The sequence below is a fragment of the Ochotona princeps genome, chromosome 15, assembly GCF_030435755.1.
Source record: "Ochotona princeps isolate mOchPri1 chromosome 15, mOchPri1.hap1, whole genome shotgun sequence".
Classification (NCBI taxonomy): domain Eukaryota; kingdom Metazoa; phylum Chordata; class Mammalia; order Lagomorpha; family Ochotonidae; genus Ochotona; species Ochotona princeps.
This window is the reverse complement of record NC_080846.1, coordinates 26,167,791-26,195,083: the sequence shown is the minus strand read 5'-3', so window position 1 is coordinate 26,195,083 and position 27,293 is coordinate 26,167,791. Positions and strand designations below refer to the sequence as shown.

Sequence of the window (27,293 nt, the reverse complement as noted above, 5' to 3'; positions counted from 1 at the left end):
TAAGTTCATTGTTATGAAGAAAATTTGAAATCCATAGTTTTTTTCCTCAGTGTTTTTCCAGTAAATTCCTAAAGACTCTTTGTATGTATGCATAGATTTCCAAAATGTTTTGCACCAAAATAAATGTATCTTTTAATTCCATTTTCCACAAACTTTTTGAAATATTTTCTTGTTATTTATCTGAAAGAAAAACTTTAGTTATCCTTTCTTTAAACAAACTGTATTTTAATAACAAATGGATAGAATGTACACGCACCATTTAAAATAGTAGGTTTTAATAATGGCAATTGTGATATTTCAACATATTATGCACTTGCTAAACATTTTACATCTACTATTTTATTGACCTTTTATAATAAAATTGTGTGTGATGGTCTCTTACTAGCATCACTTTACAGACAATCCAGAAAGATCCAACAGTGTATCAGCAGTCATCCAGCTGGCAAATGGTGGAGCTGGAATATAAACTAAAAAGTTGCTTGATCCCAGAGTTCTGTGTGCTACTAGGTTTCATAAATAAGAGCTACATGGTCAGAAAGGAAACACAACCAAAACTCTCAAAAGATTAATCAGAATTTGGAGGAAATGGCGTTTAAGTGATATCTTGAACATGTGACATCTTTGGGCAATAGAGGGGGGTTGGTGGAGAAGGAAAGCCATTTGAGGAAGAAGGAACACTGTAAGCAAAGGCACAGAGGCCAGGGAGCCCAGGAGAGTCACAGCCTTGGAAAGACTCATATCCCAGGGTTAACATCAGAAGGAGAGTAAGAGGAGGAACGGGGCGGGGGGGAATGCAGGCGACCAGAGTTAACGACAAGTGATAAGGGGACTGAATTTGAAAAGCCACAGACCTCAAAGACTTGACATCTTATTCTGCAGTGTATGGGGAGGCCTTGAGATTTTCTTAGGCAAAAGAATCACACAATGAGATCTGTATTGCAGGGAGGTTCATCTTCTCCACTGTACAAGAAGGCGGAATAATTTATGGCCACAAAATCCATTATGTCTACCAAAAGACACCGCGTCTACTAACATTACCGTCAAGTGACGCAATGTCAGTATTACTTCTAGGACCGATGTACAATCAGTAACAACAGTGCATATCACTAGGTTAACAGTGTTCCAGAAGATTGTGTCACTGGTCTAGTCCTTAAATGATCTTAGCATGTAATTTTGGTGTGTCAGAGTTCTCCAAAATGAAAAAGAATCCTCAGTAGCAATCCAGTAACATCAAGAGGGATGAGAAATGTTTTGCATTGGAGATGTTATATCTTCCATTGACTTTTATCCATGAAAAGAAAATAAGTATTCCTACTTTTGGCTATCTTTGTTTTTTTTAAACATCATTTCATTGCTTAGTTCCAGACAAAGTTAGAAATCTAGAAGCCAGCAACAGTGGTTGGATGAGGTCCCTCGTGGTGAGTTGGTCGCCCCCTGCTGGAGACTGGGAGCAGTATCAAATCCTGCTCTACAATGACTCTTCGGTGCTGCTCAACACCACCGTGAGGAAGGAGGAAACACAGTACGCCTTGGATGACGTGGGGCTCATACCTGGAAGACAGTATGACGTAGAAGTCACTGTTCACAGTGGAAATTTGAAGAATTCTGAACGTTGCCAAGGCAGGACAGGTGAGCAAATAAGGAGGTGTCAATGCCTAAAGTAATCTTCATTTGTACCCTGTTCTTTGTACCCTCTCAAAAGTAAGCCAGGTAGCTGTCAATGTCACCACTCTCTGCCCTTGAGTGTGAGATCTTACAGATCTGTAGACTAACAAAGTATTGATGAATTTAATGTCAAGTTAGAATTGTAGAAATTGTGTCCACCTGTAACTCCATCATCTCATGAAAGAAAGACATTTTAAAAGCCAAAAGAATAGAAAGGATATAATTTGAAAATAAAGTCTAACACTACCCTCAAAAGGACATTTTTCTATGATCAGTGCTACTGAGTCATTATTTTGACTTAGTGTAGAAATTTCCAGTGCTAAGTAAGAGTGATTAAAGGTAAGGGAGAAAATATTTGCATTTTAGAGAGATGAAACATGGTTCTTGGTATTCTTGCTATCACCATTATAACACAATTTCTTGTGCCAATCACAGCTTCCATGCACCTGTTTTCTTAGATTTCCCAAATACCTGTGCTAGCTAGGGCTGAGTCAGGCCAAAGTCACTAGCCCAAAACACCATGGGTCTCCCACATAGCCCAAGAACACGAGCCATCTATTTCTGCCACCCAGGGTGTATTAACAGGAAGCAGAATTGGAAGTGGATGATCCAGGACTTGAACCAGCACTCATCCCAGGCAGCCACCTAAGTCACTGTTATGCACCCTTAACTACAATGATTCAGTATACTTAGAAGATTGTCACAGAAGAATGTCAGAGCAAATGATGGAGACATCCCATTACCATGCTGATGTTGTGTTCCAGTAATCTCTTTGTGTTCCATAATTGGTATCCATGAGGTGATGTTCAACAGAAATCAGCCCAAAGGCACAGTAATTCTTACAGCAAGCATCTGCCTTATCCCCAGTATTTTATTACCCAGCTCAAATAACTTGAAAATGTAAGATCAAGGAACAGTGCAAGCCCTCTACATCTTTATATGATTCTCAGAACCATTTCTTACTCTTTGTTCCAAATGACTAAAGTTAACTTAAAGTAGGTCTTGGTGCAAATATTCATATTATTTGCATATGCTAAAAGGAAATATGAGGAGCTGGGGATTCAATTAGGTAACAATTGTAGAAAAATTCTTTGATGCAAAGATCACAGTATAATTTCACATACTGGATTTTTTTCATAATTTGGTTCCCCTGTTTTGGGAAGCCAATGTCTTTGTTTCTAAAAATGGCTTCTAGGAATTGTAATAATAAAATCTTTTAGATAATTGGGAAGCAATTTTGACTTGTTAGGTAAGAATCACCTGTTTGAGAACAACAAGGAAAGCTTAGAACCAGATAGGAAATGGTCAGCGTGGACTCACATATACCTTACTAGGAAAAACACAAAGATTAGTTACTCCTCATTGGGATATTGAAGATTTCTCTGCACACCCCTCCTAAAACTGTTCTGCACTTCAGCTGTTGACATATGCCTTGTTAGAGTTATAAGCCAGTTTAGACTACCCTGAAATCTGCCAAGTTCAGCAAAATTAGGCTTCAGCACTATAAATTGCTAAATACTAAAATGAAAATAGACATGAGACAGCTGGATAGTATCCTATAGCCATTTTAAGGTGTATAGCAGCCAGTTCTGTGTATATAAACTAAAATTGAAATGTCAATGAAGTAGTCACAGGATGTGGTTAAGAACTCGCATTTTTTAACATATTGGTTACTCAACACCATGTCAGTTAATTCCATAATGTTGTAAATTGTTGTTGATGTTATGTTGGGGCTTTTAATTGGTCGTGATAATATTCTGCCAGCTCTGCCTTCAGACCAGAGATGGTCTCCCCAAGAAACTGTTGAATTTACCTGGACAGTAAGATTCTGGACTCTATGCATGCTACATGCTTGCAATGAAAGAATCTTGACTGAATTTGAAACGTAATACTGCAACAAAGTGGAGGAATCCACCATGGGGGGAGGGTGCGGGGAGGGATTGGAGGAATCCCAGAGCCTATGAAACTGTGTCACACAATGTAATGTAATTTTAAAAAAAAAGATAATTAAAAAAAAGAATCACCTGCTGAAGCACCTGTTATTGCTCGCCAGCTGCGGCTCCCTTTCCTTGACACATCATGCCCTCTGCTCAAAACCAAACCAAAGAAGCACTTTACCTTTTTAAGCTATCCATGAGGATGAAAAACATTCCTAACTCTACCTACACATTTAAATAGGCTGCATAATATTACAGTTAACAAATTATTTTTTTATCACAAGACTCATAGGAAGAGATAAGCTCTAACAAAATATGTGGTCACAAATAAATGTGACCCTGTAAGGTGTGACTCCAACAGTATTGAGCTGCACCCTGATTTCTGGTTATGTTACATGAACAGATCTCCTCGGGACAAGCTTTTCCTTGCTTTTCTTTCAATGCTCTTAAATATTCAGAAATGGAAAGTTGACCTGGAACATTCCTGGGGATGAGACAGGAGAGATCTCTAACGAATATTCTGTGTGTTTTATGAGTCAGTCAGTGATCCAAGTCTCCATTGCTTTTTCTCAGTGCCCTTGCCCGTGCTGCAGCTCCGTGTCAAACATGCCAATGAAACGTCCTTGAGCGTCATGTGGCAGACTCCTGTAGCAGAATGGGAGAACTACATCATTTCACTCAATGACAGGGACCTCTTGGTCATCCACAAGTCACTTTCCAAAGATGCCAAAGAATTCACGTTCACTGACTTGGTGCCTGGACGAAATTACCTGGCTACTGTCACCACGATCAGTGGAGATTTGAAAAATTCCTCTTCTGTAAAAGGAAGGACAGGTAATAATCTTTACAAATTTTAGACTTCGCAGTGTTCTGTCTGCTGCATTATTTAACAATTTAGTCATTAAGAATCCTTCGGCCAGTAGGCGTTTTAATCATTCTTTCTGGTGTGTTTATTTTGTTGTACTGATTTCAGTTCTTCTTAAGTTCCTCCTTTTTTATTTGCTTGAATTTATCTTGCCACGATTGAAAAAGAATAGAGGGGAGGGGAAACCTGACAAGGAGTTTTGCTGCAAAGGAGAAACAAAGCAACATTTAGAAGAATGGACAAGAGGAGGGTGGAAGAAATAACAGCATACTTCATGCTAATGGGGTAATCTGGGGGAAGGGCCAACAGTGATGTAACAGAAGCAGTCATTCTGTGATTTGGTGGAAAGTATTGGGGTCTGGAGCACAATAGCTTTTGAGAGAAGCATTTTACGCAGTATTGGTGGGGAAAGGATGCAGGTGGCAGTAAGTAGATGTAGCAGGAACTTGTCTTCTAATTGATCTCATTTTCTAGCTGAAATTGGACGCAGAGGTGTTACCAAAATTTCCTCTTCTGATTTATATACTAGCTTGTGTCTTACCTCCTTTTGTTGACCTTATAAAATTATTGTTATTATGTCATAAAGTCAATATGTCCTACTTAGGGTTATCTGTTAGTTTACTGCCTTTCTCTTCATCATTCTTTCCTATCAAAAATTCCACCTGGGTCTTCCTTTTTTTTCTCGATTTGGGGAACATTCTTCGAATTTCTTTATTGAGAGTTTCTAGGGGCATACTGTATGTCCACTTCGATTTTTCTAGGGATGTACGTTTATATAGCTCTCAGTCTTAAAAGATATTTTCTTAGGTTTCCATTCTATCTTGAAAGTTACTTTCTTAGGGGTGAGCCTTTGAGTGAGATGCCATTTGGGGGGCCCACATCGCGTATCAGAGTGCTCATGTTCAAACCCTGGCTTTGCTCCTGATTCCAACTTTGAGCTAACCTGTAGACCAAGAGGCAGTAAGCGATAGCTCAATTAATGGAATTTCTGCCAAGCACCCATAGAGGCGACACAGAGGGGATTCATGCTCTAGCATTTGGGGAAGTGCAGATAGAAGATTCCCTCACTCTCTCTCTCTTTGTTCTCTCTCTCTCTTCAAAATTGTTCTCTGTGTTGTGGTACCTTTGTTTTCTATGTAAAATTTAGCATTAAAATGGAATATCCTTTTCCTGATTATAGCAGCATTTCTAAAGAAAATGGTTGTGTCTTAATCCAAAAATCAGTGAAGTTTCAGAAGGGGCACGCCAACTTCCAACTGCCTCTGAATGTTAGAATTCAGAGACCAGGCACAAATAAAAATCCAGGCTGACCAAGTGCCATGTTTAAAAACTGTACTTAAGATTTGTTAATGGTTCATTGAAAACCACAAAGTTGCTAATTAGGAAAAGGACACAGCTTAGAGGATTAGAAAGATCTATGTTTGGAACCCAGGTTGACCATTTTGTTAGCACTGTGATACAGGATGATTTCATTGCACTTTATGTCTTTTCTTCATCAATAATAGGAATAATAAAATCACCTTCATAGTTTTTTAAATGGCTATCAAAATAATATAACCTCTATAAAGCATACAGACCATAATTGGCACATGGTGACATTCAGCAATTGTGATAATTACAATTTTACCTGTAGCAATTTGTATTATTAGACATTTTCATGATAATAATAGCCCTTTTGAGAATATGTTAGTAAAAAACTAATTAGTTTGCTATACCATAACTCAATCACCGGGTTGAAGGAGTTTCCTAATACTACCCCATTTGCTCAAATAGCTCATATCAATTTGTATTACTATGGTGTAAGGACGGATAAGATCATATTAAGTAAGTAATCTTCAAAAATAGAAATACACATTATTTAAAATTTAAAATCAAAATGATTATGTGCCCATCATCTCATCCTTGGATTCTAAGTAATTTTGATTCAACGTAGTTGAGCCTGTGCCAGGGTGTAATCTTCCATGACAAAGGAAGTAGAGCCAAGAGTCTAGCAACAACAAAATGTTATTTTTAGCATTTTCAAGTCTCTGGGTTTTTTTTGTTGTTGTTGTTGTTGTTTTGTTTTTTTGCTCATTTTTCTTGTGCCTCCTTAAGATGATGAAGTATCATTTCTTTTCTCTTTTGTCCACTGTGTTTAGTGCCTGCCCAAGTAACTGGCTTGCATGTGACCAACCAAGGAATGACCAGTAGTCTGTTTACTAACTGGACCCAGGCATTGGGAGACATAGAATTCTACCAAGTCTTACTGATTCATGAGAATGTCGTCATCAAAAATGAAAGTGTCTCCAGTGAGACCAGCAGATACAACTTCCACTCCCTGAAGCCTGGCAGCCTCTATTCTGTAGTCGTGACCACAGTGAGTGGAGGGATCTCATCTCGACAAGTGGTGGTGGAGGCAAGGACAGGTAAGACGTGGACATCTGTATGTCTGTGATCTACAGAGCTCTGAAGGAAAGAGACCTCCAAATAGATTATTCTAGAACTTTAAAGAATTTCAAAGAGACCCATCTGTGACCTTCCAGCTTTTAATACCACCCAGAAGGTGCATGGAATAGAAAATAGGTATTGGATAAGGACAGAAGAGAATTACGAATTTTCTAACTCTCTTGTAAACATATCAGAACTATCATTTTTTAAAAAACCCTTTGTATGACATAAAATGTGTCTCTCATTCAGTTGATTTCCTTGGAAAAGTTTATGTCCTAGTTAAGGCAGTAAGTAATGAGAATTTTTTTTTAATTCCCAAAGAAAATGCCTTCTACTCTATCATATTCTTGGTTTTAAGAAGCAGAAATGAAATTAGCTCCAATGTATATGGTCAAAAGTTGAGTTGACATAATTGTTAAGCCACATATATTTTTATAAACAATTTTCACCAAAGGCTTGATAGTGACTGCACTCCAAATATTGTTCCTTGCCCTTAAGAGCTCTCCATCAAATGGGACAGAGAACTGAACACACAAGCAAGTGTCATTATAGCCTGTGTGTCAGAGAGGAGTGGTAGTAAATAAGGAAATATTATTTTCTACATAATGCAATGAAATGGCATGAAGAAAAGATATATATTATGCATAAAATGCATGCTCCAATTTCTTAAACATTAAAAATGATTAAAAATATGACAGAAACTTTGGCAATTATTAGTGAAAACAGAATTAGATCAGTGATCTTATCTACTTGATTTTAAATATTTACTAATAAGTTAGATTTCAGGCTCTTCCTGAAAGAGAAGAAGGAAGACATAAGGGAGGGAGGAAAGTAGACAAAGCTAAAGGAGTAAAGAAAATAAATACAGTAACTGAAAGTTTGACTTCAGAGGCCAGCATTGTAATACTGTATTACTGTGTAATATGCTTGGGAAAGCAGCATGCGATGGTCCACGCTCCTGTTACCACCCTGGAGACTCGGACTGAATGCCAGCATCCTAGCTGCAGCCTGACCATTGTGGCTGTTTGGAAAGTGAACCAGCAGATGGAATACCTCCCTGTCTATGGCTCGCTCTTTCTCCCTTTTCTAACTTTGACTTGCAAATAAATAAATCTTTTCTTCTAATAAAAGTTTGCCTTTACATCTGTGTCCATAAACATGTAACCACACTGGCAGATTCAATAGGGTGCTATTCTAATTTTTAGTGATTGATTTTCAGTGTAAGGTAGACTTTGGGAGTTAAGTCGCAAAATCAGAGCATTTAGGCAGATCCTGGTTTTTGCATATGTCACAGTACTGACAATTAGATGAGCTTAGCCCACCTATGATGCATGTGGTAGTGTAGATCATGTATGCTTCAGAGTTTTTCCTGGAGATCACTAGAGGCAGTGCTATTTACCAGGCAGTTATTCCCTACACATAGTACAAACTATTCAATATCTCAGTTACTAGCTTGCCATCTACCCAGGTGACCACTCACTTCAGAAATACTGGGTTCTCAATACATGTTTGTGGCACAAACCTCTCGTGTATTCATTGCCCTGCTTGCTGACGGTTGGTTCAGTTCTGCTTTCAGAACAGGCTTTTTTAGGCTTGCTTCTTGCCGCTAGAGGGCAGGAAATGCATTGTGAAGGGAAAGCTTGGTCCCTTTGGTTACTGCTAGACAGCCAGAAAGTAAACAGCTTCGTTGCATAAAGGTGGGAGCTATCTCACCGCTCCTAACCCTGAGAAGAGCTGTTAATATCTTCATCTTCCCTCTTAAACAAACACCCTTGCTTTATTGCTGGTTAGTTCCCGTTCATTCCTTTGGGTGGCTCCCTGTCCTGCAGTGTCCCTCCTGATACATACACACAAAGATGCCTCCACTTATCACCCATTCTGCAAGAACTTGGGAACACCACCTTAGTATTGATGAGGTCTCCACAAAGATGGCTGGCATTTTTATCTTGACTCCCCCTCGGGTTGATGTTAGGAACACTCAGCCGATTAAAAAGAATGAAATCCTATCATTAGCAACCAAATGGTCCCAACTAGAGACCATTACGCTCGGTGAAGAGAGTCAGTCCCGAAAGAACAGATATCATATGTTCTCTCTGAAACAAGGCAACCTTCATGCAAAATACGAGACCAGTAGCCCACTCAGTACTGTTTTTGCTAATCTCGGGGGTGTGACAGTTTTGTTTTCATTTTCATCCAGTCAAAAATAAGTTTTGTTTTTCTTAATTTTCTCACTGACTCATAGGACACCCAAGCATCGTTTGCCTCAGGAAAGTCCTTGATTTTCATTTCTTCAGTGACACATTGGTCATTCCGTAGCATGTTATTTAACTTTATGTTCTTACAAATTTTCTATTTTTCTCTCTTGTTGATTTTATTTTTTGGCTTTTTATTTAAGAGGATATGTACAGGATACACTTAAATAGCAGAATGTGGACTTATGTCTGATTGTGAAGGACTATATTATTTTAATAACACAGGGGAAACCAGTAAGGGGAGGGGGTTTTTGCAGGGGGAAGGGTGATCCTGGACCTATGGAACTGTACCATGGCATAATAAAATAAGTAAATAATTTAAAAAAAAAAAAAAGGACACTCAGTTGTCAGAAAGTAAAGTGAAACCTCCTTGACCTCTAAGGTATGTCATTAGTTCTCCTGAGTCCATGGCCTTTAATTTCTTCCCCTCCCTTTTGAAATCAGTCCCTGGCAGCGTGAGTGGAGTGACCGTGAACAATTCGGGGCGCAGTGACTACCTCAGTGTTTCCTGGTTGCCGGCACCCGGGGACGTGGATAACTACGTGGTGGCCCTGTCCCATGATGGCATGCTGGTTCAGTCCCTTGTCATTGCCAAGTCTGTCAGCGAATGTTCCTTTAGCTCCCTCACTCCAGGCCGTCTCTACGACGTGAAGATAACTACAAGGAGTGGCAAGTATGAAAATCATTCCTTCAGCCAAGAACGCACAGGTAAGAATGTGTGTAGAGCTCACAGAACCCACTGGTCGGGTGGCCCAGGGTGAACCAGAGCTCCAGCAGTTCTGCAGCAATCCAAGGAAAGGCCACCACAGTCACAGGATTGTCATAGACTCTGCAGATTTCCACTCAGAAACTCCTCATGTGACCATGTGCTACTTTCGGAATAAGAGCAACTCAGTTGTCATGGCCAGAGTTTATATTCTCTTCCACTATAATAATAACAAGGTTGAAGTCAAGCGGAAAAGCCCATAGAAAACACAACTGAAAAGATAAGTTTGTTTTGGTGCAAAAACATTTGAAACACAGGCATAATTTCTCAAAATAGTCATTTTTCACAAACGTAGAAGTTCATGAATTTCAAAACATCAATTTATTTTTTAAATTTCATTTTCTACCCACTTAGTAAAATACCCTTCTATTTCTGTTTTGGTAGTACCTCTTGGTTGCCAGGGTCTGACTTTTCATGTTACATAACTAACTCTTATAAACTATGTTTTTGAGGGACTTACTGTTCCTAGTCCCATTTTTACACATCAGAAAGCCAAAGTTCAGGACGGTTAAAAAAAAATAAAAACTTCTTTGTCCTGTTTAGCAACCATATAATGTTTCAGATGCTGAATTTAAGTGTAATTCAGAATGACTCCAGACCCTACAAAGTTTTTGGTCCCCAAGTCCTATCTGAAATGTCTATTGATGAAGGCTACCAGTCTTACCTTTTTCACACAGAATGAAAATGTGAATCTTTATAGTTCTGAGACTAGGAACCAAAAATCTTAGCAACTAAAATGAGTATCAGGCCATTCGTGTTTAAACGGAACTAGGCAACTACTGTTTTCCCACTGCATGTGTCTATATGGAGTTCACATCTGAGATTTCTGCTCATGCTTGGCATCAATATTATGTCAAGTCATTTCTGTTGGGAAATGAGTTAGTTTTACATTTAAAAATATTAGCTTTTCCATGAGGAACTGGGACCCTGGTTGTCATCCTAGTCCTAGCACAGAATTAGGAGCTCAGTTGACACTCAATAAATGTTCCCTGAGCAAACAGGCAGAAATCATTCAGACCAGGATATTTACATGTGGTGGTCCATCGGTGAACTTAAGAAATGCAATACCCTGAAACTGTTCATGAAGTTTTGGGGAAGTAAAGGATGTGTGTGTTTCTTTGAAGAGAGGCAGCCCAGGACTTTCACTGGATTTTAGATAGTTTCTGGAACTCCAAAAAGTTACTGATTTGTCTTGTTATAGAGTGTTACTGGGCAAAGACTCCTTAGATGGACCTAGTCATAGCATGTTCTGTGCAATTAAAGAAAGTCCCTGGAGGAAAATGTGACTGCTCTGCTCTGATGTGGCTACTACACCTTCAGCTAACATGAATTCTAATCACAAGAGTGGCTTAGAACTAAAAAGCACATTTCCCTTTATAACCCAATCTATGTCAGTGTCTCATTGCATCAACTTGGAGTCTAAAACTCACCACAGAATAGGAAACATGTCACCCAGCTACCAAACCCTTGCTTCTTGTGGGCAGTAGCTCATGAGCATGTCCTGTCCATGTAACTTTTTTTTTAAGATTTATTTATTTTTATTACAAAGTCAGATATACAGAGAGGAGGAGAGACAGAGAGGAAGATCTTCCGTCCGATGATTCACTCCCCAAGTGAGCCGCAATGGGCCGGTGCGCACCGATCCGATGCCGGGAACCAAGAACCTCTTCCAGGTCTCCCACGCGGGTGCAGGGTCCCAATGCATTGGGCCGTCCTAGACTGCCTTCCCAGACCACAAGCAGGGAGCTGGATGGGAAGTGGAGCTGCCGGGATTAGAACCGGTGCCCCTATGGGATCCCGGGGCATTCAACGCGAGGACTTTAGCCGCTAGGCCACGCTGCCGGGCCCACCTGTCCATGTAACTTTAACATTGCAAGGCATTTTGCTGAGAAATTCTCTCACTGCAAGAAAAAAAAATGATTATTTAAAGCACTCTCTTGATTCTTTTATCAGCAAGAACTTGGCTTTGGGAGCTGGACTATCAGAGGGAAGTCATGGCTCTAACAGATCATTTTAACTGGAGAGGCAGGTCTGAGTTGCTGTCTTGTTTATTCTGGCTGATTATCTTCATGTCCTTTCCTTTTCTCATGCTCTTGTTCAACATTTTGGGTAAAAATATCAGCCTTTTTAATTCTGCACCACATCATCTCATCGTGCTGCAAGGTAATTCTCACAAATTACCTCCAGTTCCACCTGGGGAGCCCCTTATTGACTGAGCCTGGTGTTCAGCCTGGTTTTTCGTCCAGTAACAGTTGCTTTGCCTTCAGTAAATTGCCTGGATTATTGATTTGGCTTAACCCATGCATACTATGTCCCTTCAGAATCTCTTCTTAACTCTGATGATTTAGCAATGCTGGAATTCGTTACAAGTAAACTTCCTGAAGAAAGCAAACTGGCCTTACTCCCATATTTTTTGCTGAATTGTAACCTGATATAAAACCTTATCTGTAAATAACCCCATGGAAAATGCTAATGCATCTTTTGTAGATGTGAGAAACATCATGCAATGTGTAGCTTATATACTGTATTAATTAGCTTCATCACAATAATAAAATATCTGAGGCTTCCTCACTTTATAAAGGAAAAGGGGATTCGGGTTTCAGGGGTTCATATCCAGAATCAGGTGGGACTATTGCTTCAGGCTCTGGGGTGCCCTAGGTGGCACCAAGTACCACCCAGCAAGTGGGAGCACATACTTCTTATTACTCTGTTAGGAAACCACTAGGATTCAACTGTAGAGGCTCTACCCTAATAGCTGATTATTGGAATTCAATCCAAAGACCTCACCTTCAAACATTCTATTGAATTTCCACCATCCTAGTATCTTTAATATAAGATTTTGCGAACCAGACCTTTAATGCATTGGCCTTTGGGGGACCTGCAACATCCAAACCAAAACAGATATCAAAAAACTCATTACGTGGAGGAAAGTAGACAACTTGGGACCAGACTTGGCATGTGAGCAGAGCAGAAATGTTCTAACATACCCCAAACAGAAGACAACAGTGAAGGCCTACAGGCTATGCCAGTAGTGGGACAGAAGTTTACTCCCCTGGCTCAGAGATCAAGCTAGTTTGCAGTACTTTACCTTCATATTATATTATCTTGTCAAAAGCAAGTGGTGATGAACTGCTGCCTATTGTTGAGTTAAAACTCAATCCCAAATGAAAAATGAAAGTGTCATTAATACTGTGTTCTCTAGTTGATAATTTTAATAATTTATTGTATGCATAAAAAATCATTGCATGAAATAAAAGCTAGGATCTTGATAATAATCTCCACCAAAGTGTGTGGTTCCCAGCTCACTTTTCTGTCCCAAGAGAGTCAATATGTTGGCTGCTGTGTTCAGCCTACCCTTTCTTTGCATCTTATGAAGTTGTATGGCTTCTATATACCACATTAAAACTGCAAGTTTATTGGGTTGTTTTAATTTTACAAGTCAAATGGAAGTAAAATAATACTACACTCTGGCCTTTCATTTCCTTAGCTGCTAATGCTGTAGAATACCTTTATGCACTAATTGACTACATGTGATTTCTTATTCTTGGCTACTTTTTGTCACTTCTTGCATCACCAAGAGTCTTTTTTCAGATTTACCCCCTATCTTTTTTTAATTCTTATTTTCTGTTTTACAGTTTTGTAGGAATAAGGCTCCCCCTGCTTTCCTTGTCTCTCCTCCCTCCCTGATGTTCCATCTTAAACATAACATTTTGTGTGTGCAAATCAACAGGCTTTGAATGAATTCAGTAGGTTCTGTTTAAACAGTCATTGAAGTGCTCCATGTAGTGCAACAATAGTTATCTCTAAAAATGTGTGATCTAAAGATTAAACATATTCTTTTAAATACAGACCGTGAAAATCTACTCATTCCCTTTTTATATATGAGATTGCTATCAGTGATCCGTTGCTCGCCCAGCAGCATTAAACCTTTAACTCTTCTCTGTTTTTTCTGTTTTTTATTTCCAGTCCCTGATAAGGTCCAAGGAGTCAGTGTTAGCCACTCAGCCAGGAGTGACTATTTGAAAGTATCCTGGGTGCATGCCACTGGAGACTTTGATCACTATGAAGTTACCATTAAGAACAAGAACAATCTTGTTCAAACCAAAAGCATACCCAAGTCAGAAAATGAGTGTGTATTTATTCAGCTTGTCCCTGGACGGTTATATAGTGTCACTGTTAGTACAAAAAGTGGACAATATGAAGCCAGCGAACAAGGCAATGGGAGAACAAGTAAGTGGAATGCTTGTAACAATCTGATGATTGATTGGACTTGAAGTTCACCGAGCAACTAATTCAATCATAACTTGAATTTTCCTTCTTACTGATTTGTAAACTGCAACTTCAGTAACATCTAGCATCATTCAGACAAGGCATGGCCTAAAGTGACAGAATGTTTATTGGCAGATAACAGCAAGCGCAAAGGGGGAAGAGAGGCCTCTATGTCCCATTTTTCTTCCCTGTCCTCCTGCATTGTGACATTAAAATTCTAGGCTTCTTGTTTTATTTTATGACTGAGATCAAAACTCATTTTATAATTATATTCTACCAACATTTCACATGTAAGATTCATGTCAGGAAAACATCACAATTTTAATAGTTGCTTCCAATTTTTCTGGTTTAATTATGCATGAAGTAGTTCAAATGGTTTATCTGGGGAAGGGGGAAGTTTGCCAGTTCCTGGAATGTGATTCATAAATTGTTGTGTAGGTAAACTCTGAGCAAGCCCCTTTCCTAAAGTCTCTCGGCACTTTTCTCCCTAGTCCCAGAGCCCGTGAAGGATCTAACTCTGCGGAACAGGAGCACTGAGGACTTGCGCGTGACGTGGTCACAAGCCGAGGGGGACGTTGATCAGTATGAGATCCAGCTCCTCTTCAACGACATGAGAGTATTTCCTCCTTTTCACCTTGTCAATACTGCCACTGAATTTCTCTTCACCTCCCTCACACCAGGGCGCCAGTACAAAATTCTTGTTTTGACAATCAGTGGAGATTTACAACAGTCAGCCTTCATCGAAGGCTTAACTGGTAACTTGAAATACTGTTCTTGAACTTGTATAGATAACAAGGGCCCGTTCAAAGATGGAATTAAAAGACCAGTTGATTGGGGATAAAAGTATTTTGAAATCCATGCATGGTTTGTTCGTAACACAAAGTTTTTGTGAATTTTTTGGTGTGCCCCATGGTAAGCCTGGACCTCAATATTTTCTTCCTCTTAAATAAAGCATATCTTGTAACTCCATTTTCCAAAAACATTCAAAACCTTCAGTGGGATTTTGAACATGTGAGGTATCCTGGGCATTTCAAGTGAGGATTTGTGAGGGCAAAAGATAGATGTCAAGAAGGGAAAGATACCTTGATACAGAAGCAGGACATGGGGATAGCAGCAGCTCCCAGGGAAACAGCAGGTGTTGGGGAGGCGTCCTGATGAAGCAGCAATAATTCCGCTGCTTAAGTGTCACTTCAGAGCTCTCAGGAATGTCGCTGGAACAGGTTATGATGAGTCACACTCACAGCAAAGCTCCGTCCATATAGATTTTGTTCAGGCCTCGCAGTTCTATGGGCTGGTTACTAGTAACATCATGTCATTCTTCTGATGAGAAAACTAACTTTTTGAGGTTAAGCATTTTACCGATAATCTCACAGCTCTACCTGAGAAAGCCTAGACTTGATCCAAACAGTCTTACCAGCTCTCCTGTAATTTACTGGTATTCCTGAGGTCCATCCATTAGCTGTGAGTACCATCTATATTTTCCCCCTTCAATGTCAGAAAAATCAGAGGAAAATAACAAACAGGTGCTATTTTTTCCCCAAGTACTTTCTTTTAGGAGAAGCCAGAGTATTAGAAACATGAAACATTGGGTTGAAAACTTTTTTCTTGAAATGATGGCTTTTCTCTCTCTCTCTCTCTCTCTCTCTCTCTCTCTCTCTCACCCTCTCTCTCTCTCTCCCTCTCTTTTAGTTCCCAGCGCTGTGAAAAATATTCATGTTTCTCCCAACGGGGCCACAGATAGCCTGATGGTGAACTGGACTCCTGGAGGGGGAGATGTTGATTCCTACACGGTGACCGCCTTCAGACAGAATCAACAGGTGGAGTCTCAGACAGTCCCCAAGCAGGTCTCGGAGCACACATTCCACAGGCTGGAGGCTGGGGAGCAGTATCGTGTCGTGGTCGCCTCGGTCAGCGGCTCCCTGGAGAACCAGGTGGAGGCAGTTGGGAGGACAGGTGAGTGCTCACCTGGACAAGGGCCACACTGCAGAACGAAACATTCAACAAATCCAAAAAACAGATCTTCCAAATTTAAAATCCTCTGAATTTACACGATTGATGTATGAGCCTTTCTTACCTTTTCTTTGCATTTTTTCTTTCCAACAAAGATTTTCAAAAACAAATAAAAGTAATTAGTAATGAAAGTATCATATGTACCCAATGATATTAAACTTTAATTTTTCAATTTAGTAGGCAGACTTCTGTGACTGCATTTTTCAAAATTTCCCTTTGCTCTAAGTTCCCTTAGAAAAAATGCATATGTATGCCAAGTGCTTTACCTGTATTAATAACTAAAGAACAATTATCAAATGTAAGAGTAATGTTCTTTGTTTTAAAATATCACTACTAATATATTTTTTCTTTCACCATTTATTATTATTATCTTACAATGAGGTTCCATAGGCTCTAGGGGCTCCTCACCCCTTCCCCAAAACCCCTTTCTTCCCTGTTTTCCCCTACGTTAGTGCAGTAGCGTAGTCCTTCATAAACAGTCACATGTCCAACATTCTGTGTAAATGTACCTTACACTGTAGGTATGGACAGTGGCAGAAAGTCCAGTGGCCTATTATCAAGACAGATTAAACAGTGTCTTTGGGAGTCCATCTTTGGCTTGGAAGTAGAGATGCATACTGCACTGCCTCTTCACCACTGGTTATTATAGTCTTCATTACACAATTACTGTACTTCCCTTAAATGAAAAGCCACAAAAGAAAATCAACCACAGGAACAGTATTAAAAAATGTACAACAACATCAAGTTAAATAACATGCTACTGAATGACCAATATGTCGCTGAAGAAATGAAAAAGAAAATCAAAACTTCCTGAGGAAGACAATGCTATGACCTATGTGTCACTAAAGAAATTGGTAAGGGGAAAAAAAACATTTTTGAAGAAATAAAATTAAGAACAAAGATATCAGATCCCATGAGCTATAACAAGAGAAAGAAAGAAAAGAAGGAAGGAAAAAGGAAGGTAAGAGAGGAATTAATGAATCCAGGGAGATCATCAAAGGATTGTGGCAAGACATGATTTTGTCCTAAGTTGTTGCAGTGGAGAAAGAGTAGGTGGATTGAAGAGACAAGGTTTAGAACACAGAAATGACAGCTTGGGTTTGGAAATATGTAGAAGAAAGAAAGTAGAAAGCTAAAGCGTTTTGTTGTTTTTTAAAACATGGACCCAGATTTAGGAACAAAAGACAATAAGGAGATTCAGAAAAGGAGATGAGAAAGACAGATGTGGCATGTTGAGTGCTGAATGGCTGTCGGACAACCAAGGAGGTCATTGCAGAAACAGGAGAAAGCTCTGACGCCCAGTTTAAATTGAGGAGGAATCGCTGTATGGATGGCAAGTCATACCACCACAGTAGACGAAATTTCCTAAGGAGATTATATAGAAAAGATTAAGGAGATTATGAGGAAACAAACAAATCTAGGATCAGAAATATTATTAACAAGTAATTCTACTTTGCCTTCCACATCCAGAGCTACGCAGTACAAATGCTCTCGGCTCACTTGACCTGTAGGACTCACGTCTGTAGATAGAACTAGTCATAACTCAGAAATGTCCTGGTGGGAGGGGGATGCATGTGTGCTGAGCATGTATGGATTGTCGTTCTCGTCACTGTTTTCTAAAGGTTGTAGTATCAGCTGTTTGCATAGCATGTATAATACATTGCATATTGTAAGTAATTAGTGATGACTTAAGTTACATGGGAGATGCACATAATTTGTGCAAATACTATGGATTTTACGTAGAAATGAGTTGAGCATCCATGGATTCTTTTGTCCAAAGAAGAACCCAGAACCAGTGCCCACAGGTGCAGAGGGACAACTGTGTTATCAGTAAAAGCATATTACTGCTTACGGCGAGAATCGAAATTTTGATTTGAATTAATGTTAGGAATAAAAATCTAGGCAAAATGCATCCTTATGTGATCTAAACTACATTTGTTGTGTGTCAATTTGTCCAGCATTTTTCTACCTACTTGACTTTAAGATCTCGTCTAAGATCAGAGCAGAAATGGAAACAAGCAAACTGCTTTTCAAATCGTTGAAAGACAAGAAAATACTTCCTCCTCACATCCTCCAGAAAATGTCAGTGCAGTCCATAGAGAGGAAAGCAGCTGATTTCAGAAGGTTCTTAGTTGGTTAACTTGCCCTCCATGACCATCTCAGTTGTCCTGTTTCTGCTGTTTGCAGTTCCAGCAACTGTCCAGAGATTCACTGCAAGCAATGCGTACAGCAGTGATTCCTTAACCATCACTTGGCAGAAGGCTGTTGGTGTGGCCGACAGATATGACATCCTGCTTCTGAATGAAAACGGAGCTCTTCTGAGCAACAGGTCAGAGCCAGCCACTGCGCACCAGCACAAGTTTGAAGCTCTCACACCAGGCAAGAAATACAAGATACAGATTCTAACTAGGAGTGGAGGACTCTTCAGCAAGGAAGCCCAGACAGAAGGCCGAACCGGTAATTCACACAGACGGACGCTCTCTGCCCGTCATTGCTTGGTCTGCTATTGTGTGAGAACTGTAGGATGAGAGGCACGAACCGTGTTGAAAGGTGTTATCGCTCTCTCCTTCTCAATAACGATTTGTTTAAAAAAGACAAATCCGAAGGCAATGATAGAATAGAGAAGGGATCAGAGGTTAGGAAACTTCATTTGTTTATTGAGTATGCATTGTATTCTAGGCACTGTTCTAGATGCCAAGTCAACTAAAATGAAGAATAAAAAAACGTTGGTGGGCTTCAAGATTATTCTCTAGTAGTGTAAAAACACTGAAAAGGACCCAACGCGTTAGCCTAGTAGTTAAGTTCTTTGCCTTGCATGCACCAGGATATCATATGGGCACCAATTCGTGTCCCAGAAGCCCCACTTCTCAACAGCTCCCTGCTTGTGGCCTGGGAAAGCAGTCTAGGACAGGTCAATGCATTGGGACTCTGCACCTGTGTGGGAGACCCAGAAGAAGCTCTTGGCTCCTGGCTTCAGATTGGCTCAGCTCTGGCTGTTGCGGCTACTTGGGGAGTGAACTGGCAGATAGAGATTCTTTCTCTCTGTCCCTCCTCCTCTATATATCTGACATTACAATAAAAAATAAATAAATCTTTTTTTAAAAGACAGTGAACAAATCAGTGAAAATTATAGCAGGTAGATAGTAAAAAATACCAGCGAAAGAAACTTAAAGCAGAAAAACAGGGTAGGGGCCTGGCACAGTAGCGCATCAGACTAATCCTCTGCCTGCAGCTCTGACATCCTATATGAGTGCTGGCTCGTAGCCCAGCTGCTCCATTTCCAGTTCAGCTCCCTGCTAAATGGCCTGGGAAATCAGTGGATGAGAGCCCAAGGCCTTGGGCCCCTGCACCCTGCTAGGAGACTCAGAAGAAGCTCCTGGCTCCCAGCTTCGAACCATCCTAGTTCTGGCCATAGTGGCCATTTGGGGAGTGAACTAGCAGATGGAAGATCTCTCTTTGTGTCTCTCCCCCTCTCTGTACTTCTGACTTTCAAATTAAATAAATAAATTCTTTAAGAATTTTTTTTAAAGATTTAATTATTTTTATTACAAAGTCAGATATACAGAGAGGAAGAGAGACAGAGAGGAAGATCTTCCGTCCGATGATTCACTCCCCAAGTGAGCCACAACGGGCCGGTGCGCGCCGATCCGAAACTGGAAACCTGGAACCTCTTCCAGGTCTCCCACGTGGGTGCAGGGTCCCAAGGCTTTGGGTCGTCCTCGACTGCTTTCCCAGATCATAAGCAGGGAGCTGGATGGGAAGTGGAGCTGCCGGGATTAGAACCGGCGTCCATATGGGATCCCGGGGCGTTCAAGGCCAGGACTTTAGCCACTACGCCATGCCGCCGGGTCCATCCTTTAACAATTTTAAAAAGCAGGAAAACAGGGCAACAAGTTGTTGGGAGCTTACGATTTAGAGAGTACACTCTGTAAACACTTCCTTGAAAAAGTGATATTTGAATAAAAGGCTGAAAGAAGTAAGAAAGAGAATCATCAAGTGTTTGGGGAGTGAATAACTCCTAGCAGAGCCAACTGTAAGGCAAAGACTCCTAGAAATGACGAAGAGGCTCGTGTGGCTGAGGCAGAGAGAACAAGAACAAGGAGACAACAAATGGAGTGTGAAAAGGTCCAGTGTAAGGGCCATGGTGAAGAACAATGGCTATAATCAAAAAATGTTTCTGCATTGGATAAGGTGGCACTTGGAAGCCGAGTGGACTATCTGTAGAGTAACAAGATTTCAGAATTTCTACCTAGAGTGTGGTAGAAAGTGATGTCATTAATTGAAGTAAGAGAAACAGAAGGAAGAAGGAGAAATCTACAAGGCCTAGTTCTGTATTGCATCTGAGATGTCTGAGTGACTCACAAGGACAGGAAACCAGAGGCATCTGGAAGTATGGCCCTTAGCTGCAAAGAGAAGTGACCTGAAGGGGAACATTGGGACTGAAATGCTATTGAATGCTTAAAGTGCATAAGATTGATGGCTCAGCTAGTATTATAGAATGTTAATGGGACAAAGTGTTGAACCATATGCAATATTAACTTCTGATTGTTCTGATGAGAGGAGAGACCAAGATGAGGCTAAGAGAGTATCAGGGGTGTAGACAGAACTCAGATGTTTCTGTCAGCGTGTTAAGACTTCGAAGGCATCGGGCAGTAGCTGTGCCAGCAGGTGGGAAACAGGTCATTTCAGGAGCACCTGGCCTGCTTGCCAACAGGTAGCACTTAAGGGGCAGCAAAATCGTACGATAAATAGTTTTCATAGTTTTGGCTCATCTCTTATCTTTCTCTTTAATAGTATTACAAAAACATTTGGTGATGCAGATCAGATTAATGTTTATTCTATGGCCCAAAAATGAATGTGGAAATAATTTCTCATGCTTGCTTTTTTTCATTCTACGATTTTGATTTTTAAATGGTAATTTTAGCATATATTCCAAAACTCTAGATTTCTTTGTTTTGGGGATCATTATGTTTTTAGGCAGGGATGGTGTGTCTTTAGCTGCAGTGCACCCTTCTAGGTGTCAATCCTGAGAGGTGCCAGGCCAAAACTTACTCTCCTTCCCTTGAACTTTTTCAGTTCCAGCAGCTGTCACCAATCTGAGGATCACAGAGAACTCAACCAGGCACCTGTCCTTCAGCTGGACAGCCTCAGAGGGGGAGCTCAACTGGTACAACATTTTTCTGTACAACCCCGATCGCACTCTTCAGGAGAGAGCTCAAGTTGACCCCCAAGTCCAGAGCTTCTCTTTCCAGAACTTGCTCCAAGGCCGAATGTACAAAATGGTGATTGTAACTCACAGTGGAGAGCTCTCTAATGAGTCTTTCATGTTTGGCAGAACAGGTAAGAACCAAATGCAAGCAAGAAAATGCCACAAGAGTATGTTGTGATCCTCTGCCTTTCAGAGTCTAAATCAGACTTTGGATCAGACTTTGTGGCCAGTCTTTACACTGGCTTTGCTTTTCTTGATGCACAAGACGTGGTGAAAAATGAATCTTACTCTTCCACTTTCTGCAGATTTTACAAGAGAGTTCTGACCTATTGTGCTTCTATTCAAGTTACACCTTTCCACCTCCTAAATGATGGAATAGAGGGGAGGTCTGGGGAAGGGCAAATAGGCAGCGACTTCTGTGAATTGGAAACACCATACTAGATGAGATCAAAACAAGGAGTTTTGGGGAAATGTGAGAGCAACATTGTTTGGGGTACAAAAAGGAAATAGAATCACCTGTGTCCCCATAACTTGAGTCTTTTCCATCTTCCCATAGTTCTTGAGCACTCTCTTAAGCCAGGCAGGTGGCCCATTGCTGAGATAAGACAGTAAACAAAGCACACCATACCCCTGACATGTAGGGTTCTCAGTGAGAGGGAGGGGCAAGGTTTGGGGAGCAGATTGTCAATGGAGATGATGTTGGAATGCCTTAACTTCTGTGGAAAAAATTAAAAATGTGTTATGATAATGACTTGGTCAGATAAGACTCTCCTTAAGACAAAGAAGGTATTTCAGGTAGATCCTGAAGATGAGAAGACCACAGTGCCAGGACAGTCTTTGCCTTCTGAAGGGAATAACACAGATGCCAATAAGCCTAGGCCACGGAAAGGCATGCCTTCATGTTACCATTTCCAGAATAACCTGCCCTCTACATGTCTTCCATTACCTGCTGATTAACATTTCAAGTGGGGGCCCCTGCCTTTATTCTCCAAAGGAAAACATAGCTTAAATACCTCTGAAACTAAGGGTCCTGAGTAATTTATACAGTAGTTGGAGACATTGTTTACACTCCTTTTCCTAATGAAGATTTGCATGTATAGTTTTGGTAAGAGCCTGAGAGAACTGAGAACCTGAAAGCGAGTAGAAAGAAACTAAATAGACTCAGAGAGGTGTGTTAAAAGATGGCAGACATCAGTGAGATGGAGTCTTCATCAATACTTTCCTAGTCATGTGTAAGTAAAATGAAAAACCATTTGCCTAGTATTGACAAACTATTTATGAAGGCCATTTTACCTGTTTCACATAGTAGCAAGAAGTCACCACCTGTTTTGTTATGTTTTAAGTTCCACCACATCTCATTGACCTGCCCCTAAACTTAAATAAGCTGAAACATAGACAAGAGCTGCCTCCGTAAGTATGTGCTGTGCACTCAGATGCCCAACACAACTCGTGTTCTCAACAGTGGGCCCCGATGTCTTTGCCTCTGTGTTGTTCTCAGTAAAAGCCTTTCCTGTGTTTCAGTGCCAGCGCCTGTGAGCCATCTCAAGGGATCTAATCAGAACATGACAGATAGCCTCTGGTTCAGCTGGAGTCCAGCGCTTGGGGACCTTGACTTCTACGAGCTGATTCTTTACAATCCCAATGGCACAAAGAAGGAAAACTGGAGACACAAGGACCTGACGGAGTGGCGTTTCCACGGCCTGGTCCCTGGAAGAAAATACACACTGTGTGTGGTAACTCACAGTGGAGACCTCAGCAATCAGGTCACAGGGGAGGGTAGGACAGGTAAGAAGCCCAGTCATCGCTGGCCAGATGTTGGCGGGTAGTGGCTATGTTTCTCGATAAAGATGTGCCATGGTCTACCTCCTAAACGTGGGAAAGCTCTATGAGACAGGATAGAAGGATACAGATGTTAGCAAAAAGGAGGAATCCTTAGCTCTGCTCTGCCAGATATCTATATTGAGCTGAACAGATCATTGAACATCTCTTAGCCTCGGTTTTCTTATCTTTAAGATGGGGAAAATCATACAACATCATTGTGTTGTTGATTAATAGTTCTTGCTGAATGTTTTTTGTGCCTAGACACACAGAGATGACACTGCTACCTGTATGCCATCTGAGGCTATTTTGACACATAACTGTGTATGTACCCCAGCCCTACTGCTCCAAAACCTGATGAAGTGATTCTCCATACACATGTAACTCGTTGAGGTATACTCATGCTCCCTGATAAGGCAACTCTAGTTATGAATGTTAAAGAAGAGGTACATAATAACACTCAAGGGATAAACTCAGTAGTAAGCTCTAAAAGAAAACCCCTACCATTAATTCTGATTGTCTCTTACACAAAGCACATGAAGTGTGTGCCTATTATTGCTTAGCTGTCTTCTTTGCATGCTAAACCATGCATGTAATCATTGACTGTTCTCTTTCTCCTGTGTAGCCCCAAGTCCTCCCAGCCTTTTGTCATTTGCTGATGTTTCAAACACATCCTTGGCCATCACCTGGAAGGGACCCCCAGACTGGACAGACTACAATGACTTTGAGCTTCAGTGGCTCCCCAGAGATGCACTCACAGTCTTCAACCCCTACAGCAACAAAAAATCGGAAGGACGCATTGTGTATGGTCTCCGTCCAGGAAGATCTTATCAATTCAGTGTCAAGACTGTCAGTGGTGATTCCTGGAAAACCTACAGCAAACCAATTTTTGGATCTGTGAGGACAAGTATGACATGTTTTGCTACTCCTGATTCTCAGATGGAATGAGAGGAGTATATGGTCAACATCTTATTCCAATGAGGTTTGGTTGAAATCCACATTTTAATTGGAATTGTTTGGATTTGAATTCAGGCAGAAATCTATGTAGGTGTTTAAAACTCAGCATTAACAATAATGGACAATAAATAGATAATCTCAGCCTTCTTGGAGCTTAAAATTGGTTGGAAGATACTATCATTAAGTAGACAATTTTGAGATGAGGATGCGACTTCTGAATTGCATCCAAAGGAAAGAACAGGATTCACCAGCTAGAGTCAGGAAAAGAAGTGGAAAGTATTCCAAGGCCAGGAAAGAGAAAGAAAGATTGGCTAATGGGGAAACAGAATGTTAGTTGGCCAAGGTAATTAAGAGAATCAGATCATAAAATGTCTTATGTGCATGCTAACAACTTTGAACTTTGTTCTAAACCAAATAGAGCTGTTCAATTTCATAATCTCTTGATTATGTCTACACTTTAGAAAGTCCCTTTGAGTGCAAAGTGCAGAGGCTAGATTGAAAGGAACTAACTAGAAACAAAGGAATTAGTTAAGATATCTTACAGGTAATGTACTTGAACAGTGAAACGTACACCAGGTTCTTCCCAAAGGCATTTGGTAAGCAATGTAACAAACTTCAAATAAAGTCAGGTTTTCAGTGTAGGAATTTCTATTTCTTTTTCAAAAATACCTAGCACATGTAGCTTCCAAGATCATATTAGATAGTTATTGACAAAACATGTAGCTGAAAACTGGAGATTTATGCAAGCAGTTGTTTCATTTACTCAGTAAGCATTGATGCTGTGTAATAGGTCTATCTTAAAATCCATGCAGTATTCAAAGAGCACTTTGTCAGATAGATATATCTCCAGAGAAATATACGAATAAGAACTAAGAGTAAATTAAAGCAAACACAGGATGGGTTCTCTGTGGTTATTATGGTCTGGGTTAGCTAATCCATTAAGCAGAGCACTGAGCTGAGAGCTGAAACCAAATTTCTAGGTTATTCTTTCCATGAATTATCATAATTACTGAATAGGCAGAATATTTTGAAATATTTTCTTAAGGTGTTTCAAAGAGAAGGTTATAAGGTATCTCAATGGTGACTTAATTTGAAGGAAGCTCAACAGATTAGCAAGCAATGAATGTTTGAACAGGCACAATTGTTGCTTGCCTCAAGAGCCAATTCTTCCCCTATCCTGAAAAAAATCCTCATGTTTCTGGTTTTTCTAAATCATCCTCATCTAAGCTCTTGTGACTTAGCTGACATTTGTAGAACTTACTGTGAAACAAGAATTCATTGACGGAGTGCTTTGAGGTTGAGCTTTTTAGGACAAGAATTCTTATTAAAACGCATGTGCCAAGAGAAGGTGAGCTGTTCTTCAAATCAGAGTACTAGGTACTGCCATTGCAAGGGACTACTACCAGGCCTACATAGTTGCTTGAAGATCATCTATGAATGGATTCTTCATGAACTGAAGAATGATCTGTTGTACAAGGAGGGCCATGGACACCAACACCAACTCCTACTTGATGTCCTTAAAGCCAAATGATAACTCTTTCCTTTTCTTTTTTTTTTCTGTTTTTAAGGGGTTTTGTTTGCTTGCTTGCTGGCTTGCTTTTATTACTGCTTGTTTTTGAAAGAGAGAGAGATAGGCAAATAGAGTAGATAGAACTTGATCCATCTTTGGGCTCACTCTTCAGTTGACCACAATGGCCTGGACTGGGTTAGGGTGAGTGGACCAAAGCTGGGAGGCAGGAATGCAATCTAGGTTGGCCTTGTGGATTATGGCCATCCAATGACCTGAGTTATCACTACTGCCTCCCAGGATCCACACTAGGAGGAAGCTGGAGTCAAGAGTTAGGTGCCAGATCTGGGTATCAAAACCAGGTACCCTAGTGTGGGATGTAGATATGTAAACGTGCTATCTTAACAGCTGGGCAAAAGTAGGGCCTGTTCCCCAGGCCTTACTTTTTAAATCCCTCCTCATAGTGCCCAGTGTTTCTGTGAGCCCTTTCCATACTTGATTCCTTTGATTATTGTCATCTGAAAATTGTCACTGTGCAATGTCAACAGGACAATGGGTAGCCTTTTTTTTAAAAGATTTTATTTTTATTTTTATTGGAAAGTCAGATATACAGAGAGGAGAAGAGACAGGAAGATCTTCAGTCTGTTGACTCACTCTCCAAGTAGCTGCAATGGCCGGAGCTGAGCCGACCTGAAGCCAGGAGCCAGGAGCTTCTTCTGGGTCTTCCACACAGGTGCAGGGTCCCAAGGCTTTGGGCCATCCCCGGCTGCTTTCCCAGGCCACAAGCAGGGTGCTGGATGGGAAATGGGGCTGCTGGGATTAGAACACGCATGCACATGGGATCCTGGTGCATTCAAGTCAAGGACTTTAGCCACTAGGCCACCACACTGGGCCCAATGGGTAGCCTTTTAAAATGGGCTCTCTATGAAAGCATTTGATGATATCAAGACCTAGATTTTTACGTTCTAGTCCAAAGTCTGGGGCCATTCAACTTCTTGTGCAGAGGGGTAAGCAGGGAAGCAGGAGGTCACAGTGATGTCTTCACTCAAGCACAGCATCTTTCCCTTCAGCACACTGAAAGCACAGCACCAGAGGTCCTCTGAGGACTTCTTCAAATAGCTTAGATTCTATAATTAAAAATTGAAAGCTATTTATCCAAACTATACAGTTTAGAGATGGTTGGGAAGGCCTAGGCATTTGGTTATTTGTATGTGGGTGTCTCATAAGAGCTTTTCTTTCACATCACATCTTATTCATTGTTGTCATTCACAATACGTAAGATGGGCTACCTTTCTTGAGTCCTTACTATGTGTCAAGCACTCTGTCAGGCAGAGAAGAATGAACACCAGTAAGAATAAGAGACAGAACAACATGGCCTAACAAGGGAATTCCTGAGCAAAGGGCTTGTGAGCAGGGAGAGGCAGGCAAAGGATGGAGGAAGGAGACAGAAGTCAGAGCCAAGAGGGTGACAAGCCAGTCATGCCACGTGTCATCTCCCCACTCTAAGAACTTGCATTTAATGAATAAATATCTTGTCAGTTACTGTCCCAGGTGGCTGGCTGCCAGCTGTGTCAACTATTCAAATAATTGTGGTACTGCTACTAAGCAGGT

The 27,293-nt window shown here is 40.6% G+C and overlaps 1 protein-coding gene across 2 annotated transcripts in view; it reads left to right on the top strand.

Annotated features, from left to right (window-relative positions):
* Window positions 1-27,293, top strand: part of PTPRB (protein tyrosine phosphatase receptor type B) — a 99,746-nt gene that overhangs the window by 46,974 nt on the left and 25,479 nt on the right. For both annotated transcript variants that reach the window (XM_058673342.1, XM_058673341.1), the window contains 11 exons: window positions 1,360-1,629; window positions 4,176-4,436; window positions 6,606-6,872; window positions 9,591-9,854; window positions 13,879-14,142; window positions 14,673-14,936; window positions 15,871-16,134; window positions 18,379-18,648; window positions 21,268-21,531; window positions 22,922-23,185; window positions 23,844-24,125. In XM_058673342.1, coding sequence (XP_058529325.1) covers window positions 1,360-1,629; window positions 4,176-4,436; window positions 6,606-6,872; window positions 9,591-9,854; window positions 13,879-14,142; window positions 14,673-14,936; window positions 15,871-16,134; window positions 18,379-18,648; window positions 21,268-21,531; window positions 22,922-23,185; window positions 23,844-24,125 — 2,934 coding nt within the window. The remainder of the gene's footprint in view (window positions 1-1,359; window positions 1,630-4,175; window positions 4,437-6,605; window positions 6,873-9,590; window positions 9,855-13,878; window positions 14,143-14,672; window positions 14,937-15,870; window positions 16,135-18,378; window positions 18,649-21,267; window positions 21,532-22,921; window positions 23,186-23,843; window positions 24,126-27,293) is intronic.